The sequence below is a fragment of the Ochotona curzoniae genome, unplaced genomic scaffold (genome assembly GCF_017591425.1).
Source record: "Ochotona curzoniae isolate NIBS_2020 unplaced genomic scaffold, NIBS_Ocur_1.0 contig_2688, whole genome shotgun sequence".
Lineage (NCBI taxonomy): Eukaryota > Metazoa > Chordata > Mammalia > Lagomorpha > Ochotonidae > Ochotona > Ochotona curzoniae.
Window position 1 is genome coordinate 22,219,088 of NW_024465553.1, and position 16,190 is coordinate 22,235,277.

General features: G+C 50.2%; 1 protein-coding gene across 1 annotated transcript in view; it reads right to left on the reverse strand.

Moving 5' to 3' along the window:
• The window catches only part of PLEKHH1 (pleckstrin homology, MyTH4 and FERM domain containing H1), a 40,371-nt gene extending 24,591 nt beyond the window's left edge, over positions 1–15,780 (reverse strand). The window contains exons 1-5 of the mRNA XM_040975631.1: positions 15,655–15,780; positions 5,941–6,003; positions 5,535–5,684; positions 3,342–3,425; positions 131–212 (exon numbers count right to left, since the gene is read on the reverse strand). Of these exons, the coding sequence (XP_040831565.1) occupies positions 131–212; positions 3,342–3,425; positions 5,535–5,684; positions 5,941–6,003; positions 15,655–15,780 (505 nt within the window). The remainder of the gene's footprint in view (positions 1–130; positions 213–3,341; positions 3,426–5,534; positions 5,685–5,940; positions 6,004–15,654) is intronic.
• Between the last annotated feature and the right edge of the window lie 410 nt (positions 15,781–16,190).

Below are 16,190 nucleotides of genomic sequence, written 5' to 3' on the forward strand. Positions count from 1 at the left end.
CACACACACACCCCTCACCCCCTTGCCCACCTACCCTCCAGTGCATCCTGAACACACACCTCTCACCTCCTGGCCCACCTACCCTCCAGTGCATCCTGAACACACACCCCTCACCTCCTGGCCCACCTACCCTCCAGTGCATCCTGAAGGGCTCCCACCTGCTCCACCAGGTGCTGATTACAGCTTTTCAGCTGTTGATTCTCCATCTCCAGCTGAGCAAAAAGACAAAGAATTAGCCATTCTACACATTCAGACACATAATTCAAAATAGGGTTAAAAGCCTAAGGTTTGTGTTTTGCTGTTGTTGTTTTCCATTTTGATCACTTTATTAAATGACATTGAGTAGTTTTAAGTTTAAATAGCACTTTGAATGGTGAAAACAGATAACATAAAAGCCCAAGTCTTTGCAAAAAAAGATCAGGTCATCCAGGACTAATCCTTTTGGGGAGCCCTGGTCCCCTCCCTTCCTCCATGCCAACTGGTTTGCGTGGGGGCGGAATTCCATTTGGCAGCCCCCACACTTCCTTTTCTAGTTATTTTTAACCTTTAACAAAATTGTGTCATGTGACAGTACTTCAAAAAGTCTGTGGAGAATGGAATTAAATTTTTGAAATGCTTGTATAACATCTTAAAATAGGCTTTTATGAATGTTTTGAAGATCCCCTTGCATGCATGCATGGATTTCAAAAATTTATTTTGGTGTAAAATGTTTTATCTTTCAATTCGGTGTTCCACCACTTTTTGGAAAACCCTCCCATGACAGAAAACTACACCCCCACATCAGTGCATAGCTTCACACGTGGCTCTGAAATGAATTCTCACAGGTATACCACCCAGGTTAAGAAAAAAATTCACCGGCAGCTTTGATGTCTGACTTGCTCCTCCACAATCCACAATCTCCTTCTCTCTTTGCTAAAGGGAACCTGCTTCTTCTAAGTTTACTGCAATCACCGCCTTGCCTGCCTTTTCTTTTAAATAATCTAACATCTTCCTGAGATCTTGTATCATGAATCAGTGCTTAGAGAATAAGGAGGCAACCTACGCATCAGGCCCAAGAATCTGTAGCCCAGCAGGTGACCTGACAGGTGCATCCAAAGACAGGAGACAGGCAGCCTCGTGAATCACACCCCCTACAGGTATGAAACACCTGACCAAGAGGAAGAGGAAGAAATTTGTCTTTTTCCAATCCGCAATCCTTTTCCTTCTGTTTAGAAAGAGGCTGGCTGTTTCTGTTTACTTAGCTTTTTGCTTCTCTGAAAGGCAAGGGCAATGGACAGAGACAGAGATGATGGACAGAGAGTTCTCTCATTCACTGGTTTCTTCCCCAAATGCCTGGCAAAGCTGGAGTGAGGTAGGCTGAGACCCAAGAGCCAGAACTCCATCCAGGTCTCCCATGTTCATTGCAGGGACCCACACATTTGAGCCATCATCTGCTGCCTCCCAGGGTGCACATGAGAAGGAAGATGGATGGGAAAAGGACTGAAAGACGTACTCAAGTATATGACATGGCATGTGGGCATCCCACGTGGTGCCCTAACTGCTTCACCAAATGCCCACTCCAAGAAAGAGGTGGTTTTAGGTCTGTTAGCAGCACCACGCTTCCAGGGTCACTGTAACACTCCTCTTAACAGCCAACTAGGTGTCCACCTGGATGAATGGCTAGGGGAATACAGCACAGACACACAACAGTATGCTAGCAATTCACAAGAACAAAAACCTGACCCTGGCAGCCAAATGGACGGGATTTGAAATCAGAACGTTAAGCGACATGCGCTTAGACACAAAACCACTCAGACACAGAAGTTAAAGAAATGTCAGTACTTGGATTCCTGGTCTTAGAAGAGTGATCCCTAGAGTAGGGAAGGAGTAAAGAGTGGATGCAGGCATAACAAGGACTAAAGCAGTCATACAAAGGAAGGGGAGCTGTGTGTTCCACAGCACAGCAGGCAACTGTGGTTCACAACAAGTCTTTCTGTGCAAAGACTTAGAAGAGAGGCAGGCTCCAAGAAGAAAGAAAAGATAAGGAAATGAAAAGGCTGGCTGCCAAGTTTGACTGGTGTACACTGTTTATATAATGTTGGCACACTGCATTGTTCAAACCTGTAAGTACTACAAGTTAACTGGCAAGTTGTTTTTTTTCAGATTTTAATATTTATTTGAAATATGGAATTACAGAGAGAGAGAGAGACAATGAGAGAGACAACGAGAGAGATCTTTCCTATACTGGTTCACTCTCCTAAAAGGTCACAACAGCCAGAACTGAACCAGGCCAGAGCCAAGAGCCTGGAACTCAGTCGGAGCCTCCCATTTGGGTATAGCAAGTCAAGTAGTTGGGCCATCCTTCACCGCCTTCCCAGGGCATCAGAAGGGAGCCGGATCAGAAGTGGAGCAGCCTGGACTTCAACCAGTGCTCATGTGGATAATGCTGACCCCATAACTCAAAGTTAAAAAAAAAAAATGAGAAGGAAAAACACACCATGAGTGGATAGAGAAGGAAGGGGGGATGGGGTTTACTGATGAGGGGGCAGTGGGGAGAAAGACTGGGGAATCAGGATTTAGTGAGTACAGGGCGGGGTGCAGGGTAAGGAGAGTTGTACAGATGGTCAGTGCTGATGGCTGCATAATACTGTGAACCCAGTCTGCATCACTGGGTTGAAAAACAAGGGCAAACTGTATATACACAGGTACTTCAAAAGCTTCACAGGGGCACTAGGGCCGTGGCACAGCACATAAACTGCCACTTGAAAGGTCACCCTCTCATATAGGGGAAGCTTTGGTTCACTTCCGGTCCAGCTCCCTGCTAACGCCCATGGGAAAGCAGCAGAAGCTGGCCCATGTGCCTGGGCTCCTGCCACCCTGGTGTAAGACCTAGATGAAGTTCTAGGCTCTTAGTTTCAGCCTGGTCCAGCACTGGTCCTCGCAGCCATTTGAGGAGTAAACCAATTGATGGAAGATGTCTCTCTCTTTCAAATAAACATATTTATAAAAAGCCAGAAAAGATGGATGGCATGGGTGGAGTCTGTGTGTGTGTTCAGAAGGAAATTGAGGGAGACTTCTCAGAAATGATTCCCCAACCCCCACCCGAACATCCAAAGGAGACAAAGGAAGTGCAGAGCTGCAGGGAAGCCCCATCAAGGTGGAAGGTCAGGAAGGGAAAGAGAAGGTGAGATGAAACTTCTCGGTGTCCACACTGCTGAGAGTAGATGATGAAGGATACAAAGCTGACCTGCCATGGGCTGGATGAGGCTGGGCGCCCTGGGGGACAGGGGCAGCTCCATCATGCTGTCCCCCCACCCCACCCCCTGACACTGGCTAGGGCCCCAGATGAGTTATCGACTCACCTCTGCTAGCTTCAGTGTCACCCACTCCTTGATCTTGGCAGCTTTTTCTTGCACGGTTTTTGCTTCCTCGGCTCTCATTTGCTTCTGCAAGAAAGGGAGGGCTTTGAGTGAATCATGAGTCACCTGCAGAGTGGAGAGCCGCAGGGGAGAAGACCTGAGCAGAGACAGCAAGTGACTGCAGTGGTGGCCTCATAGAAAAAGTAGTTTAGAAAATGGATCTGTTTTCCCCAGTGGTTGGGGCTGGGTCAGGCTGAAGCCTGGAGCTTCTTCAAGGTCTCCTACATGGGTGTAGGGACCCAAACACTTGAGTCATCTTCCACTGCTTTCCCAGGTGTATTAACAGGGAGCTGGATCTGAAGTGGAGCAGCTGGGACACAAACCAGCACCTATACGGAATGCTGGCATCACAGGCAGCAGCTTAACCCACTGTGCCACACATGCTGCCTTCTCCACAAACTTGTAAATAATTCTGCTTACTTTACCCGAAAGGCACATTACTTCTGTATTACCTTTACAGGTAAAATACAAAAACAAGATTCACTTCCTGAAGTAGGTCCCTCAAAATAGCAAAGAGCAGAGTCGTAAAGGAGAGATCATAGCCTAAGATTATCTGCTGGGAGTCAGCAGGGAAGCCCTCAGGTCACCCCTGAAACAGGCAGTCTATCTCTCCTGTCCAGCACAGGGCCTGGACCCAGGCATCCCTCAGTCCAGTGAGAACAAGGAGCAAGTGCACAAAGTTCAGAACGGGCAGGGCTTAGCACGCTGGCTAGCACGCCTGAACCCCACCCCACGGTAACTGAGTTCCACGCCAAGTTCCACCTCCTGTCGGCAGCTGCCTGCTTAGGCATACCTGGGAGGCAGCGGGGATGGCTCAAGTCGCTGGGTCCCTGCCACCCATGTGGCAGACCTGGATGGAGTCCCCGCCTCCTAGCTTGGGGCCCCCAACCTTTGCAGCCATTGGGAGAGTAAGCCAACATAATCCCTTCGAACATGCTAAAGAACCCTGATATTTGGATTTTTGTCCTCATATACTCGGCATTCCTTCTCTTGTGATCACAATCTACTGATGAAAACTATAAAATGATCTTTTTCCTCCCAATTTAAGATGCTTTAGCAGGAGTCATGTTGTCCACCAATCCTCAGGATGCTGCCTCTTCTCATTAGCAGCCCATCAAACAGACGATCATGTATCTCCAAAATTGAAAGAAAAACTGATCAGAGACTGCTCAGCCTGATATCTCCCACATGGTACTCCCCAGTGTACGACGGCACGCTGACCAAGGGAGTGCCCAGTCAACGAGTGTGAATTGACATGATGGAGAATATTCACGTAGGAATTTAAAATGTATAACACGGTAGTTAAAGTGCTATCTGAGACCCACATCCCAGGTCCTAGCACCTGGGTTCTCAGCTCAGCTTCTGATTCAAGCTTCCTGCTAATGCCTTCCCTGGGGGAGAGCAGGTGATATGACAGACCTGGACGGCGTCCTCAGGCTGGTCCAGCCCCACCTACCGCAGACACCTGGGGGCACTGCACCAACAGGTAAGACATCTGCCTGTGTCTGTCATTTCAAGTAAAGTAAATGATTACAGACATGTGACCAGGTCAGTGGTTTCTTTGCTTGTGGCTCTGGCGCCTGGGGAGAGCTAAGTAGGCTCGTCGCAGGGAGAGGACACTGAGCCAGGAGGCAGCTGGTGAGAAGGCTGGGCAGAGGTGGATTCCAGAAGTCCTCAGCAGAGCCTCGGTGTTGACTGGCCAGTGGTCTCTTGTGAGCCTCCACATGCTCAGAGAGGAGACCCCAATTTTCAGAAGAGGTGGCAATTTTGATCTCTGCTTTGTAGATTCACTGAGTCATTTGGTCAACCAGATGACCAAGGCTGGCCATCAGCCCTGTGCTGCTCCATATTGTAGATAAGCCTTGTATGCCGCATGTCACCAAGGCACAGCGAGGCCAGCCTCGAGCAGGAAAACTCGCACTGCTGAGCACTGACCATGTCAGATATTGGCCTGGGTGACTGGAGTGAACGCTGCCAACTCCATGAGGCTGTCAAAACCCGCTTTACGAATGCTTAAAATGACCAACGGTGACCTAGCAAATGCCCACAGTTGGAGTAGCCCCAGCGAGCCTGCAGCCTGACCGGCACGGGTGCCGGGTGCCGAGTGTGCTGAGCTTGTCGCTGCCCAGCCTTTACCTGCGCCTCCAGCTGGGCCTCCAGCCGGCGGATGAGCTCATCCTTGCACTGCAGGACTTGCAGCAATTCCTGGTACTTGCGGGGCAGGCTGCCTGTGGCCTCCAGGTTCTTCATATTGGACAGTTTCACCTTTTCCTCCATCACACCCATCTGCAAAGTATCCATGACATCAGGAGGGGCTTCCATCACCCCTGTGGGGGATGTGGGAGAGGGGCATGGCCAGTCCTAGGGCGATGTCTCCTCCTGCCCCAGACTGTGACCCCTAGGCAGAGACCTGACCCAAGGTAATCTTGGCCAACCCACTGAATGGTCATTACTTAATTCATTGTCTGGGCCCTGGGGAAGGGCCAGGCGAGGCTCACAGTCCTTTCCCTTGCATATGCTGCCAATTCCTTCCCCCGGTTACCTGGGTCTCCGCGTTTTCTGCTCTCTGTTCCGCTTCCAGCAGCCTCTGCTCCAACTCCTGCATCTGCTCAGACAGGGAGGAAGGGGTTTGCACTTGCCATGTCCCTCATGTAGACACAGCATCAAGTGCATGTGGGTGCATTGTGCAAATGACACACACAGGCCAGCCTCCCAACCATGGCACACACCCCTTTGGCTCCCTGAGGCTGAACTTGGAGTGGGGGGGAGGGTGGCAAGAGGACCCATGGTGGTCGCTGGTGCTGCTGGCTCCTCTGGCCTCCTGTAGGATACTAGGAGAGGCCCACTTCCTGAGGACTCCAGTCCAAATTCTGCCTTCAGTCTCCTGTCCCCAGGGCTTCAATCAAGTCCTGGTTGTTCTGCTTCTGATCCAGCTTGCTACTAATCCACCTGGGAAAGCAGCAAAGAGTGGTCCAAGTGTTTGGCCTCTTGTCACCCACGTGAGAGACCAGGGTGGGGTTCTCAGCTCCTGCCTTTGGCCTGGCCCAGACCTGGCTGCTGCAACCATTTGGGGAGCGAACCAGCACACGAAGGATCTCTTCCTATCTTTCCCCCTCTCTGTCTCCTCTGCCTGTTAAACAAATAATACATCTTTAGAAACAAAACAAAAAGTTCTTCCCCACCTAAAATACTTCAAAGACTAGGACAAATGACCCCTCAGTCACTCTGGGACACCCCTGTCTGAGTGGCGTTGGTGGGGATCACCTTAAAGAGGCTCAAGACCTTTCAAAAAAAAATGCCACCTTGCAGCGAGGAGGGCTGTGGCCTCCAGGCCTAAGGAGCTCGGCAGTTTGGGTTTCTCACAGCCAGCAGCCCAAGCAGAGGCAGCCATGTCCTCACACAGAGATCAGTTGCAGCTTCCAGGGCTGCTCAGGAGCCTGCAGGCCACGCAGCGTCTTCTGGAAGCTTCAGGAGTTCAGGGTTGGACGTCGGCTCCCACCCTCCTGCCACCTGAGCACCACCCAGGATGCTGGCAATACAGAGTCGTACACGGAGGCCTGCACAGGTGGTACAAGTTCACGGCCAACTCTCACGGCAAACCCACATACCTCGGCTTGATCGGAGCCCCTGCTTCCTCCCTCAGCCTTGTCCCAAGCGTGCCCTGTGCGTCTATCAAGGTACTTAAACAATTTTATGGATAGTAAAACCAAAAAAATGAAAGTTTACTTTTGTGTCAAACAATTTTTTTTAAAAAAGACTGATTTTTCTTCAAAGTCAGAGTTATAGAAAGATGGAAACAGAGAGTTTCTATTTGCTGGTTCACTTTTGAAATGGTCTCAAAGGCTACAGCTTGGGCAGGTCCTAAGCTGGGAGCCAGGAACTTCTCCTGGGTCACTTCCGTGGGTGCAGGGTCCCAAAGACTTGAGCCATCTTTCACTGCTTTCCCAGGTCATAAGCAGGGAGTTGGATTGGAAGCACAGCACCTGAGACTCGAACTGGTGCCCATGTGGGATGCTGACGCTGCAGGCAGAGGATTAACTCAAATACCACCGCACCTGGCCCTCATATAAAACAATTTTGAAATTCAAGCACAAGAAGGAGTGATGCTTGGTGTGGCAGTTAAGCCCCTGGTTACAACGTCCACATCCCTACAGAGAATCTGAGCTCAAGTTCTGCTCCACTCCAGATTCCAGCTCCCTGCTGATGGGCAGGCACCCTGGAAGACCTAGGGCCCTGCCACCCAGAATGAACTTCCAGCTCCTGGCTTCTACTCAGCCTAGTCCTTAGAGGCCTTTGGTGGCAATCTGTCTCTTTCTTGAATAAATAAATAAAATTAAAGTGCACTGACATGGATTCCAAATTTTGCAACAAAATAAACATTTTCTAATTCATGTTTATTTTTAAAGATTTATTTTTATTGGAAAGTCAGATTTACAGAGGGAAGGAGAAACACAGAGAAAGATCTTTTGTCCTTTGGTTCACTCCCCAGGTGGCCACAATGGCCAGAGCTGAGCCAACCTGAAGCTAGGAGCCCGGGGCTTCTTCCGGGTCTCCCACATGGGTGCAGGGTCCCAAGGCTTTGGGCCGTTCTCGACTGCTTTCCCAGGCCACAAGCAGGGAGGTGGAAGGGAAGTGGAACAGCTGGGATAAGAACCAGCACCCATATGGAATCCCGCCAGTTGCAAGGCGAGGACTTTGACCACTAGGCTACTGCTCTGGGCCCAAATTCATGTTTTCATAAAACTGAACTCCTCCCAGTACCAGAGGTACAGTATTCCAGCCTAGTCCTGGGCCCAGCTGGACAGGCTCTGGATCCTGCGTGGTCGCAACCCTCACCCAGCACTCTTTTCCACAGTTGTGGTCTTTTCTCCAGATCCTCCACTTTCTTCCCTGGCCACCCTCTCCCACCCCGAGGCCTTGGTGTGTTCACTTGGTCAAGTTCCCCCTTTCTTTCTTTTCTGATCTAGCACCTTCTCAGCTGGAATCCTCTCTCCTGGATTAAAGCGTAGGATGAAAGAAGCCCTCTGGCCTGGAGCTGGACAGTGAAGGGGTAGTCACACAGGGGCTCTGCCTCAGGTTTGACAGCCTCTTCCCATATCCTTCTCTGCCTTGCCGGGACGGGGGAGGCCACAGCAGCTTTCCACTCATGTGCCTCCTTAAGGGACTGGTGGAGTGTGTTTCTCTGCAGATCCTAAGGAATCCTCAAGATTCAAAATCTCTGGGACAGAACGCCCCTGACATTCCCAATTGCCAGGAAGGCCTGTGGCCACCTGCATGCCCTCCCCTCGCCTCTCCTTCCTCCACTGGGCTTAACATGTCAGCTCGGAGGGTACACCGGATCCTCAAAGCCAGATAGATTTTTCTCAAATCTAACAATCCTTGGGTCTGTCCTAGAGGAGTTCCTTGACCTTCACACAGTTGCTAGGCAGTTACAGGGCAGATAACAGCACGCTGCAAAACCATCTTTTGCTAGAAGGGGATGCTGCTCAGTGCAAATAGAACACAGCTTGGTGGCTGCAGGGGTGGCAGGGTGTAGGCTGGGGTTGTTGGTTGACGAGAAAGGACTTGAAAAGCCCTGCGGAAAATGGCACGAGGAGCAGGTGGTTACCCTAGCTGTTACGACACTGCTCCCCATCAGAGAGCCAGCGTGTGACTCCTGCCTCAGGCTCCTGGCTCCAGCTTTCTGCTAACACCAGCCCTGGTGCTGGCTCAAGGACTGGGGCTCCAGCCACCCATGGGAAACTGCATTCCCAGCTTGCAGCTTTGGCTCTGGCCCAGTCCTGGCCATTGTAGGCATGAACCAGCAGGGAATGAACCAGCAGATGCGAGCTCAACAAAGAACTATCCAGGCCACGAGGAAACAAAACAAAACAAAACAAAACACCAAAGCAAACAAGTAGAGTCAGGAAAATTAGTACAGACCACAGAAACCTAGGGAGATAAGGCAAACAGATGGCATATGTGTGACTCCAGGCTCAGCAAAAGGTACCAGGAAGAAAACACGCCATGAAAAAGTCACTTTGTTCAGGTGAAAATTTTAAAAAATCTCTGCACAGTTTTCTCATGATATGTTTTTGGCATGAATTTTCTGAAGATCCTCACACACATGATTTCAAAATGATATTTATTTGAAACACAGAGTGACAGGGCAGAGGAGTCAGTGAATGAAAGATGTTCCAGCATTGTGGAACGTCTCCATCCCACATGGAAGTTGCCAGTTCCTGTCCCAGCATTTCTGCTTCCTGTCCAGTTCCCTGCTAACGCACTTGGGAAAGAACAGGTGATGGCTCAAGACTTCGGGTCTCAGCTACCCACATGGGAGACCTCACCAGGGACCTGGGCTCCTGGCTTCTGCCTGACCCACTCCTGGCTGTTGTAGCTGTCTGGGGAGCACAGCAGCAGATGGAGCATTTTTCTCTATCCTTATGCCCACTCCACCTGCAATGTCACTCTGCCTTTCAAATAAATAAATAAGCCTTTAAAAAGAAAAGAGTGGGTCCAGCTTAGCTTCTGTCCGTGGCATTGGCATCCTATTCGGATGCCACTTCTAATTCAGTTTCCTGCCTGTGGCCTGGGAAAGTAGTGGAGGATGGCTCAAATCCTTGGGCCTCTCACCCACGGAGGAGACCCAGCAGAAGCTCCTGTTCTGGCCCAACACCAGCTGTTGTGACCTTCTAGGAGTGAACAAGAGGATGGAAGGTCTCTCTCTCTCGCTCGCTCTCTCTCTCTCTCTCCTTCTCTCTAACTTTGCCTTTCTCATAATTTTTTTTGAAAGAAAAATCTTTAAGAAAAGAAACAAAGAGACAGAACCAGGAACTCCTCCTGGGTCTCCCAGGTGGGTGAGCCATGACCTGCAGCTCTTCCCAGGGTCTGCAGGACCAGGAAGCTGGAGCTGGGAGAGGAGCCAGACTCCAGCCAAGCACTCAATACAAGATTCAGATGTACTAAACCTCTCAACTCTATCTTAACTCCCACATCACAGGCCTACCTCTTGTCTGTGCTTTTAAATTGGGGTATTTTTTTTTTTTTTGGTCTAAAACTAGGATCTAAATGCATTTGAACATCTTACACCTTTTCCTAAAAAATTAAAAAGGTATAATGAGCATTTATGCACCTGTGACTTTGCTGCAACCATCACCAACACTCTGCTGTCCTTGTTTGAAGAATATTTTAATATCCTGCTTCCCGGTTTTATGCAAATATATTTTCTCTCTTGCTGCTGGAGTATTTCCAGGTGAATCCCAGGCTAACACATTCAAAGTTTTCAAAGTTTGCCTTTTTAAGAAAAATATTTATTTATTTATTTTTATTGGAAAGGCAGGTTTCCAGAAAGAAGTAGAGACACAGAGAAAGATATTCTGCCCATTGGTTCACTCCTCAAGTGGATACAATGGCTGGGGCCAAGCTGGTCTGAAACCAGGAGCTTCTTCTGGGTCTCCCACACAGCTGCAGGTTCTCAAGGCTTTGGGCCGTTCTCAACTGCTTTCCCAGGCCTCAAGCAGGGAGGTGGATGCGAAGTGGAGCAGCTGGTACACAAACCAGTGCCTATATGGGATCCTGGCGCATGCAAGGCAAGGACTTTAGCTACTAGGCTACTGCATTCATTGAGAGGGCATATCTTTATTCTGCAACCTCATTTGAAGAGCCATACCTGGCTGGTGTTATGGGACTGAAAGCTGAGCTACCACCTGAGACATTGGCATCCCGTATCACTGTTGGCTGGAGTCTGGGCTGCTCCACTTACCATCCAGCTCCCAGCTAATGTTCCTGGGGAAAACAGCTGAGGATGACTCCAGCACCTGGATCCCTCTCACTACACCACAGGCTCCTGGTTTCAGCCTGGACCAACTTTGTGTGTGTGTTGCTCCCCTCCTCAAATAAATAAATAAATCTTTAAAAATAAATACATGAATAAATAAAAACCATGCCTACATTCTAGCAACATTGGTGCTCCAGGCAGCCACCCTTTGTTTGGGTTCTGTCCCTGCTGCCAGAGTCTCCCTTGGACTGCTGTCCTCCAGCGTGTGGGCCTGGGGCAGCCCGCCAGCCAGGGGAGTGTCAGGTGGCAATGGCTGACCAGATCCACTTTTGCCAGCTGCATGTCAGATTCCCAAGTGTCCTGGAACTGGCTTCAGCAACCTGATGACAGACCCTTGGCACCCATCTGGCAGTCAACCCCTGTGTCCACCATTCTTTGCTCCATGCAGTCTGGCTGTGAAATATCAGCCCCACGGGAATAAAGTATTCTCCATCTCCATGACAAGCCCGGCAGGCGGAGCCACGGCAGAGCGCAGAGCCACGCCATCCCAGCTCTCAACACCCACTCCTGACCATTGCCTCACACCCGCAGTAGTAGGATGGTACAGGCGAGAGCGCAGGCTTGGACTCTACTGTGCTGTGGCTTTAATCTTCAACTCTCTGGACCTTAGCTGCCTCGCTGGTAAAAAGAACATGGCAACGTCCCTGCTCCTAGAAGGGAACCTCCTGCGAAGGTTTTATGTGATGCCTAAGGCCTGGCCCTTCACGTTCACAGATAAGCTGCCTGCTGCCTTTGTCCTACACAAAGATGGCACCTAGGACTGGGAAGACCGGTTGGTTGGCTAGTTGGCTGGGGATGACTGGAGGTGCACCTGCTGTGTTTGCATTGTGAGTCACAGAGCCACAGTGTCCTGGTTTAGATAGTTGATCATCCCACGGAGGCTTCCCCTCCAGAGGGTACTAGCTAATGAGCCTGTAGAAGGTCTGGTAAGACCCACTGGGGTGTCCTCTGCTGCTGGGAGCAGTCAGCATGCATTAACGCATTTGAATTTTCCAACACTCTCAGAAGGCAGGTGCTTTCTGTATAGATCGGGGAAACTAGAACAGAGGTAAGGTCACCTACCCAAGGTCACATCTGCCCTAGGTCACACAGTTCATAACATTCAAATCTAAGATACAAACTCAGATGCTGTGAGCATCATATTACCCTGCCTCTCCTAACCAGTGATAATCTAGGTCCTACGTAGCATTCTTCATTTCTGTGATTTCTCAAAAACTCACTGTGGCCACATGAGGACTCTATTTTCTGGCAGTAACTGGCTCCTGCACATCCCTCTGAGTTCTTCCAGAACTCTCCTGGCTCTCTTTAGGTCTGGTTTACCCAAAGGACCCACATGAAGGTGGGCACTTGGCCCAGTGGTTAATACACAAGTTGGGACATCTACATCCTATATCTTGCCTCCACTCCTGAATCCAGCCTCCTGCTAAGGGGCACCCTGGGAGGCAGCAGTGATGGCTCAAGTAGTTGGGTCCCTGGCACTCACATGAGAGATCCCCTGCTCCCCGCTCCAGGATGATGCCCTGGCCCCTGGTTTCAGGCACGCCCAGTCCTGGCCAGCTCAGGTTTTTGAAAAGTGAACCAGCAAATGGGAGATGTTTGTCTCTTTCTGCTTTTCAAAATAGAGACTTCTGGGCCCGGCGTGATGGCGTAATGGTTAAGGTCCTTGCCTTGAACACTCCTGGATCCCATATGGGCGCCAATTCTAATCCCGGCAGCTCCGCTTCCCATCCAGCTCCCTGCTGGTGGCCTGGGAAAGCAGTCGAGGACGGCCCAAAGCCTTGGGACCCTGCACCCGTGTGGGAGACTCAGAAAGAAGCTCCTGGCTCCTGGTTTCGGATCGGCGCAGTACCAGCTGTTGTGGTCACTTGGGGAGTCATGAAAGATCTTTGTCTCTCCTCCTCTCTGTACATCTGCCTTTCCAATAAAATGAATAAATCTTTAAAAAAAAAAAATAAAGACTTCTAGGGCCTGCATAGTGACGTAACAGGCTAATGTTCCACCTGCAATGCCAGCATCCCATGTGGCTGCCAGTTCTGGTCCCAGCTGTCTCACTTTCAATCCAGCTCCCTGCTTATGACCTGGGAAGGCAACAGGAAATGGCTCAAGTCTTTGGGCTCCTGTACCCACATGGGAGACCCAGAAGAGGGTCCTGCTGTTGCATCAGCTCAGCTATGGCCATTGCAGTCATTTGGGGAGTGAAACAGTGGATGAAAGAGCTCTCTGTCTCTCTGCAGGATCTGCCTTTTAAATTAAAATGACTATTATCTTTTTAAAAATAAATAAGTAAAAAATTAAAAATAAGATTACTGTTTTCAGTTATTTATCTATAACTCCAGAAGCAGAAGTCTTGCTGCTAAGGTGTGTTTCAGACCCCTGGCTAATAGGATCCCTTCTCAGCTCAGCCTTGCCCTCCCACTCTCGCAGGACCATGGCCAAGGCAGGTTCTCAAACTCCAGAAGGTACCAAGCTGTTTTCCTGAAGCTTGTGAAATAGGCAGATGTCACACTGCCTGTGAGGCATGGATGGAAAGGACCGGAGTGGGACCCAGAAACCAAAGGAGCTTCGGCAAGCTCTGCAGGTTGGTCTGGATACACTTGTAGAACTGCTGTCAAAGTCCCGGGGGCCTGATGTCCTTGACCCCAGGGACCTGGATTCTTCCTTCTCTATGGTCAGGCTCTGGCAGGATCCGGATTTTTCCTTTTCCAAGGTCAGTCCCCTGTGGGGTCTGGCAGAGTCCGCACCAGGACTCAGCACTGCCCAGATGCTGGGTTCAATGGTTCTAGTCCGTGCTAGTGTATGGCCACACTCATAGCCATGGAAAAGTCCAGAGGTGACACCCTGATTGTGCCATCCCGGCCCCCAGCAGGCGATTGAACAGCTTATGCACTCAGACTTCATTGATGGGACTCTGATACTGCCTAGAGAGAGAGAGGTGAGCTCATCTCTACTGCTGGACTGTGAAAGGTGTGTGAGGAGACAGCCTGGAAGAATGAATGACTCACCCAGGATGTATTTGTGAGACTACTTCAAAAGGCTCAGGGAAAGAATGAAAAGATAAGTTTGCTTTGATGCCAAAAACGTTGGAAATCCATGCATACTTTGCTCATCACACCCATTTTCTCTGAACTTTCTGGAGACCGCTTGTGGATATAAAGAGACGAGGGCAGGCCTCCACTCTCTAGAGGCATTACGCTTGAAAATCCTCTGCTGGAACCTAGCTTCCCAGATAAACACACAAAAGCGGGTCTGTGGCCTGGAACCGCCCACCCAGGCCAGTCAAGGCAGTAACTGCTCCCTGCTAAGACCCAGCCCACGCCAGGACCTTCACACATGAGATCGGATCTCATTCTCACCAGTTCTCTGAGAGGTAAACCCCTGTGTCCCTGCCTCAGTGCTCAGACACACAGCAGGGCCTCCCAAGTCTGGCTCCCAAGCCTGTGGCCTTGCTTCCAGGGAGCCGGGCTGCCTTCTGCGTACAGTTCCTGTGCTGGCTCACAGGCGAGCAGCAGTGTCAACATTTCCCTTCTGTACCACATGGAGGAAGAAATGTTAAAGAGAATCACAGACCTTCTTGCAACCACAGCTACTCAGCAGGTGACAGAAGACCAAGACCATATATAAATATATATTTTAACAATTATTGTTATTTTTTTATTTGAGCGGCAGAGATAAAGAGTCAGCATCTATCCACTGGATCCCTTTCCAAATGCCTACAACGGTTTAGACAAGGCCGGGGCCAAAACCAGGAGCTGGGAATTTAATCCAGGTCTCCCACACAAGTGACAGGGTCATGATCTGCTGCCTCCCAGGGTCTGTGTTAGCAGGAAGCTAAAGTCAGAATCCCATGCTGGAAACCTGGACGTGGGAAGTGGGCATCTTAACTGCGACATTTAAACACAGCACTGGCATCTGCCCCAGAGCTCTAGAATGTCTTGGGTGTGCCCAAGCAGGAAAGAAAGCAAGATGACAGCTTGGTAAATCTCTCACAGTTTGTTCTTCAAAACAGAAGCCCACCCTGGAGTTCAAATGCAGGTGAGCTAAAGCATCTTACTCAAAGCCGACTTTCAGAGCCAGCACTGTGGCACAGCGAGTAAAGCCTGAGCCTATGGTGCCCCAAACGCATGCTTCTTTAAGTCCTGGCTGCTTCACTTCCAACCAGTCCCCTCTTTTGTGTGTCTGAACCCATGTGAGAGACCCAGAAGCAGCTGCGGGCTCCTGGCTTTGGAGCGGCCCAGCTCCAGCCACTGTAGCCATTTGGGAAGTGAACCAGAGGATGGAAGATTCTCTGTTTCTCCCACTTTGTAACTCTGATTTTGCAATATATAAAACAAAAAAATTTTTTTAATGGACTTTCCCCACCTCCTCTCTCTCCAGTTCTGACCCTCTCTGCCAATGACCTATGCAGGATGAGGCCGCTCCATGATCCCCAGAACTCACCTTGTCAGCCAGCAGTTCCCTTATCTTGCTGGCTTGTAGGCGGAACCGGAACAGCTGGGTTTCCAGGGCCAGGCAGCGCTTCTGCCAGTCCACACTAGCCCGCGTCTCCACCTTGAGTTCTGCCATGATGGAAACAGCTTCTGGATGTTCCTGGGGACCAGGACACGGAGAGGACATGAGATCAATCAGTGCACAAAGAGGAGCTGAGGGGGGGCAGGAACATGGGGCTGGGGAGGCTCTCCCTCACCCCACCATCGCCTCTCCCAGGCCCAGCAGAAAGCAGCCAGACGGCCTCAGGGCATCACAACACCCGAGGAACCTCCGGAGAAGTTGGTCCCTTTTAGCATGCAGGACAAACAGAGCTCATGGATTTCTCCATTATCCACCTAACAAGTGTTTTCATTCATTCCACATCCATTTCAGTGCCATACAGTTGCACTGGTGCCCTGTCTTGGAGTTTTTTCAAGAAAATCAGGAAAGCTCTCATAACCACATCATGATATGGTTACCACTGCCGCTCACTCTACAGATGAATG